Below are 6604 nucleotides of genomic sequence, written 5' to 3'. Positions count from 1 at the left end.
ATCCACCACACAGGCTAAATATGTCATTTAATTGCAAGCTGATATTTAATGGAGTTTTAAAAACTAACATTACAAAGAATTTTCTGGTGAGTGGAGAATAATGCTGAAATCAGACACTAATACACTCAAGGATTTTTACAAATTTGTAAAAAATTTGGTTTTAAGGAAATGAGAACCTTAATTTTGACTTCCTTCTTGTGACTAATTGATTAAGAACAGGAATAGAAAGCCTGGCTTTAACCATTTCGTCTACTCGTTTGGCTTTTTGTACAATCTCTAAGTAAGAACTAAAAGTTCTTACACAGTTCTACCATAATGCAAAATCTGTACCATTCTGCACAAAAAATAACAGCCTTTTGATATCTTAAGATATCAATCAGTAAGTCCCACATATAGAGCGCGGCGATTTACTCAACTTCCGTAGCACTTGACTAAAAAATAAAGAAAAAAAATTTTTCCTTGGATAGAATCAAAATAGGGAGGGCAACGTAAGAAGTTTATATGGGTTACTTGACTATCTTTCACAGGTCCGTCTTCCTTCTAATCCAATATTTTAAATTTCTTACCAGTAACATTTATTTTAGTATTAATATCTTGAACATGTTGTAGGGGGTTCTTTAATAAATTAAACTGTGAAAAGATGCCATAACCTCGTGGAGAATCGAATTCGAACTTGAGTAGTGGTGACAAACAATTTTCAACTCAACTTGAAGGCTGCGTTTGAGTAGTGTTTGTATGGTTTTTTTCAGTTTTTCAAATATAGAGAAAACTGAATCTCGTTTATTAAATAAGAAATATTTCAATTTTCCGTTAAATCATGATTTTCTGAAATTTTACAATTTTTTTAAAACTAATTTTTGATCTTCTCTGTATTAGCTTTCTCATCTCATCTCTATGTGTCGATTTCGGTTAAGTTTATAGGTTAGAGAATGTCATCTGAATTCATAAGTGTATTGAGATTGTGCTCGTTTTTTGGTTAGAATAACTTTTTTTGTGCTTTTTAACGTAATTGGTATGAATTTTTCGTTCATTTGCTTTTAAAGTTTGAAGTAATTTTGCTTTTAAAGTTAACGTTACGAGTATTTGCGTTAATTAGTACGTACAATAAGAAATAAGATGAAACTAAATCCGCCGTATTTTAAACGTATTAACTATCCTAAATGGCCGGTACCATTTGAACAATATTTACCATTGAAGTTGAAAAATAGGGTGTCTGGCAAAGGGCAAAAGACTAATGATATTGCATGTGTGCAAGAAATGTTTGTGCTGTTTGGATGTTTGAAGAAAAATGAATTTGCCAGCGGTGCATGTGCCGAAGAAGTAAATAAATTTAAAAAATGTTATTATACGCATTTGTCAGATTCAAAAAAACGCGATGAATTAATGAGAACTGGTGTACCACAGCCTGGTGCAAAGAATCTGAATCATATGCAGTTGAATACACTTCTCAATAAGTATCCTACTTAAACGTTTATGGATTTTTTTTTTAGTTGTGTAATTCACACATTAGTTTTTTTAAAATAATCTTCAATCTGTTCTAAACATCAGTTTCTGTGTTTAAAAGCATATTCAATTAAAAAAGTAATGGTTAAACATGTAAAAGTATGTTATTTGTTGTTTTTCTTTTTCCTGTTTAGCCTCTAGTAATTACCTTTCAGATAGTACTTCAGAGGATTATATGTACAAGTGTAAATGAAGTGTAGTCTTGTACAGTCTGTTTGACCATTCCCGAGATAATTGGTTAATTGAAACCCAACCACCAAAGAACACCGGTATCCACGATCTCGCATTCAAAATCCATGTAAAAATAACTGACTACTAGGACTTGAATGCTGGAACTCTCGACTTCCAAATCAACTGATTTGGGAAGACGCGTTCACCACTAGACCAACCCGGTGGGTCTATTTGTTGCTTCTAGTTACAATTATTTTAATATGGTAGGACCAATCTGATCAAATGCCTTCCCTGTATGTTTTAGTTAATAGGAAGTTTCTCTGTTTTGATGTTCATTTATTTTTAAGTATTCACTCATTTAACCCAGTTAGTTTATTGGACTATTTAAACAAAATTTGAAATAAATCTTATATGTTAATTTTTATTTTGTAAAATGCATTTTCCATTCAGTAAAATCTTATACTATGTACCAAAACTGATGTATAATTAAATTTGTTTTTCATAGCAGTTACTGTGGTTATTTTAAGTTTCTTATGATGTTCTAATCCATCTTGAGGTTTCAAATTTCATATGACCAATGAGATTTTTGGGCTTATGTCATTATTTGGCATTTAGTTTGAAGTTTGTGATGTAAAAACATCAGTTAATTTAAATTATTTTTTTATTCAATGTAATTATATCTATCCTCAGTAATTTTAAATAGGTTTGTGAAATATTTTTATTTATGTATTAATAATTTTTATTTTTTTACGTATTAATATATGCAAGGGTTTATTAAAGATTATATGTTATAATGATGTATTCATGTTTAAATTCATAAAAGTAGATGGATATGAGACATTTTCTTTATTTCATTTCCTGATAAAATTTTCTTCTATTTTAAAATTAAAGACAATATAATAATAGATTTCTGAGAATGCTGGTGTGTACTCCTTTAATTGTGTACTATAGTTTGTGAAAATTTGGTGGGAAATTTAAATAAATAATTAACTTTTTATTTATTATACTAATGTAAACAAATTAATTCAATTTTAGTTTCAGGTTATAAGTCTTAATTACAAACTGAAACTGATTGCTGAAATGTGGATAATTATTGAAAGGAAATATTATTATAATATTATTTGAAGTGAAATTAGAGGATGATGGATAGTAACATTTTAATATTAAAGCAAAGAGTCCAATGAGCAGTGATGATCTTTGGCTTAATGCTAGGAAAGTAATGTAATAAAGCATACTATCAAAGAACATTCAAGTTCAAATTAAAGTAACTGATTATACTTTAATAACAGTTTCAGAAGAGCCGAATCAGAATTATCTTCAATTTTATTCATACCTTAATATACCATAGTAGATATGCTTAGAATCAGGAAAACACAAGATCTAAATGTCGGAAAGCAAATTTGGTTAACCCATATAAGGTCAAGTCTGCCCCTTACTGTTAATTAGCAAGTTTTATGAGTTATGGTTTCATGTTCAGATGTTAATCTGACTAACTAATGGTCGTCAGAGTTGCAATTGAAGATGACTGACAACACTGTTCATAAGATGATTCATCATTCACATGACTAATAATATGAATCATGTGGTGTAGTCTCTCTCTATAGTGACTATATTCTGTTTAAACATAAATTTGGCAAAGTGTCCTACAAGATAGTGTTAACATTCATTGAAACCCAACCACCAAAGAACACTATTATCCATGATCTAGTATACAAATCCATATAAAATTATGGATTATTAATCCATATAAAAGTATCCATACAACGCCTTTACTAGGATTTAAACCTTAGAACGCTTGATTTTGAAATCAGCTGATTTGTAATGACAAGTTGCCCACTAGATCAACCCAGTGGAACTATTGTCTTACATTGGTAATTTATAACTAACCTCTCGCCACAAAAGTTTAACCTTAACCCTATCCTCTCAAATCTCCCCCCTATCCTATGTCAGAATGGATTAGCATTTTAACAGGTCTCGATAACTCACAAGACTGATAGTCAGTTGACTAGAGTTCTGATAACAGTATGAACTTTGATCTTGCACAGGTCACATGGTTTCCAAACCTGCTTTTTGATATTTAGATATTGTGTTTTCCTAATCCTAAGCATATCTAGTATAGTATAAAGAATGAACAAAACTGAAGTTAAGTAATTGCTCAGAATACCCGATTTTGATTTAGTTTTCTCTGTTTAAGATATAATATGGTTTAATCAAAGTGAATAAGATTCTTTTTCTTTCTATATAACTATACTTGAAATAATTTGTTATTTCTTATCGTATTTACTTGTTATTGTCACTGTATTGTACTTTGAGAAGAATAAGAATTTAATAGCTGATTATATTAAATATAGCTGAAATTAAATACTGATTATATTCCAGGAAAGTTTATTTAATTTATTAATGCATGTATATTTTAAAATTTAATTAAAATGTAAAATTGTTATTTGAATGTAATGTAATTAATTTTTATCTGTATATATTTCTTCTTCAGCATTTGGAAAAATATAGTTAAAAGAAGAGACAGACTTATAGGCCACATACTAAGGCATCCTGGAATAGTCGCTTTAATATTGGAAGGACAGGTAAAAGGGAAAAATTGTGTAGGCAGGCCACGTTTGGAGTATGTAAAACAAATTGTTGGGGATGTAGGATGTAGAGGGTATACTGAAATGAAACGACTAGCACTAGATAGGGAATCTTGGAGAGCTGCATCAAACCAGTCAAATGACTGAAGACAAAAAAAAAAAAAATATATATTTCTTCATAACTTTCATTTCATCTTCAGTTGTATGCAAATGGAGGACCTGTTGCACTGGCTCTGAAGTCATATAAAAACTGCTCAAATAACTTTCTATGACTGTTCAGTCCATCTGTATCAACTATTTATTTAGGTGTAGACCTTTCAGGATAATGATCATTTGATCTTTTCATACCTTTCTATTGTTTTCAATAAATATCACAGCCAATATTCCTACTAATTTTAACTTTATTTTACATATTTCTATCATGATCATTGATTAGAATTGGCCAATCATTTTGTATAAAGTTAAAATATTTTCTTTTTTTTTTTTTTTTAATAATTTTAAATTCAAATAAGTTTTGAATATTCCTCAGGTGAAGTAATGAAAAATTACAATTTAATTCCTGAGAAAATTGAGAATTTCTTTATTTCTCCTCTAATAATCTCTTCAGTAAAATATTATGTTGGTGAATATAAAGTTAGATGTTGTGAAAGGGTAGTAAGTTACTTAGCGTAAACTGAATATTAGAATTTCATATATGTATATACTAATATATATAAATATAATATATACTATTATATAAATGTGAAAGATTGTAGCAGGTTCTGTAAGTTTGTAACAGCATCATGTGAGAACCAACCAACAGATTGCTTTCAAATTCTCAGGATGTTTTTATGTTATCCTAAGGAAGGTTAAGCCATAGATCAAGGCCATTACCCCCTAGGGAGTAAAGAAAAAAAATTAATCCTTTTACTTAATTATATTTCTGTTATTGTAGCAACAAAAATCCAATTAAGTAAAGTAACTACTTTTTTTTTTCTTTAATGAATATGTGTAAAATATTTATTTAATAATCTCACAACCAAGAGATAACAAAAACACATCAGGTCCAGGTTGCAGATCCCTCTGGCTAGATGGGAAGGGGCGAGTGAAGCAAGCCCTGATCAGTTTTATATATATATATATATATATACATACACATTCCAAAAACAAAATTCAGTACAATCCACCAAAGTACAGAATCAATAAGAGCTCTTACCTTGTTTGATTCATTTCTTTTTTTCTATATATCAAAAGCGCTTTCGAGGAATTTCCTCATCAGTTGTAAAAAATAAATTATTACACGTTAAAACATTCATAAAACACTAAACGTAATATTATTACATATATGACATAATACATATAGTCAAATAATTAAAAATCTTTAACTTTAAAAACATTAAACATTTTTTAAACATGTTTGTGGCCAGCCACTAAATACAGCACTGTACTAATACAATATAAACTTTCCCTGCTATCTGTAGCAGCTTTGATAGAGTATCATTATTAAAATCTGTCTGCAGATTGATTAAGCTGAATTTCTGTCTATATTTATATATATATTTTTTAAATTGTCAAATTTTTTAATATTATTATTTTCTTTTGTGACTTCAATTATTTCCAAATTAGTTTCTAAGTCAGTATTATAATGTTTATTCACTATTAAATGGTCGGCAACATTAGAAAAACCCGATTCTTTGTTTATATAATATCTAAAATGTTCTGCAAATCTTACTTTAAATAATCTATTAGTTTTCCCAGTATAAATTTGATCACAATCATTACATTTTATTTTATAAATACCAGACACAGACAATTAAAATCATTATTATAATTATGGTTTTATAAATGTCTTATGTGGTTGTTGGGCTTATATACTGGTTTATATTTTTTATCATTTCAAACATCAAGGATTTTCAATAATATTATAAGCATAAGAGTATTTTATATAGATATTATCAACACTTTTATTTATAACTTTCAATGTTGTTAGGTTTTTAGATGCTTCATATCCATTTTTTATTGCAATACTTTTCATAATATTTATTTGTGCATCTAATTTTTCCCTGTTTTTCTGTGTGTAATGTATTGCTCTATTCAACATGTTTGTAAGTATATTAATTTGTGTGACCATAGATGATTGGATTTTCTATTAATAGTTATTTTAGTTTTTTATTTAGTTATTAATAGTTATTTTAGCTTGAAGAAGAGGAGGTAAAGAAGATTTTTGAGGAGGACATCGCAAGAGGTCTGAGTAAAAAAGATAAGGTAGAAAATGTAGAAGAAGAATGGGAGAATGTTAAAAAGGAAATTCTTAAATCAGAAGCAAACTTAGGCGGAATAAAGAGAACTGGTAGAAAACCTTGGGT

The 6604-nt window shown here is 28.6% G+C and overlaps 1 protein-coding gene across 1 annotated transcript; it reads left to right on the top strand.

Annotated features, from left to right (window-relative positions):
* Positions 1-909: 909 nt before the first annotated feature.
* On the top strand, positions 910-1607 carry LOC142319704 (uncharacterized). The gene has a single exon (XM_075357278.1). It carries the CDS (start codon positions 1117-1119, stop codon positions 1465-1467), a length of 351 nt encoding a protein of 116 aa, XP_075213393.1. The 5' UTR covers positions 910-1116; the 3' UTR covers positions 1468-1607.
* The last annotated feature ends 4997 nt before the right edge of the window (positions 1608-6604 follow it).

The sequence above is a fragment of the Lycorma delicatula genome, chromosome 2, assembly GCF_047948215.1.
Source record: "Lycorma delicatula isolate Av1 chromosome 2, ASM4794821v1, whole genome shotgun sequence".
NCBI lineage: Eukaryota > Metazoa > Arthropoda > Insecta > Hemiptera > Fulgoridae > Lycorma > Lycorma delicatula.
Note: the sequence above shows the minus strand (reverse complement) of the source record. Positions and strands in the feature narration are given on the sequence as shown.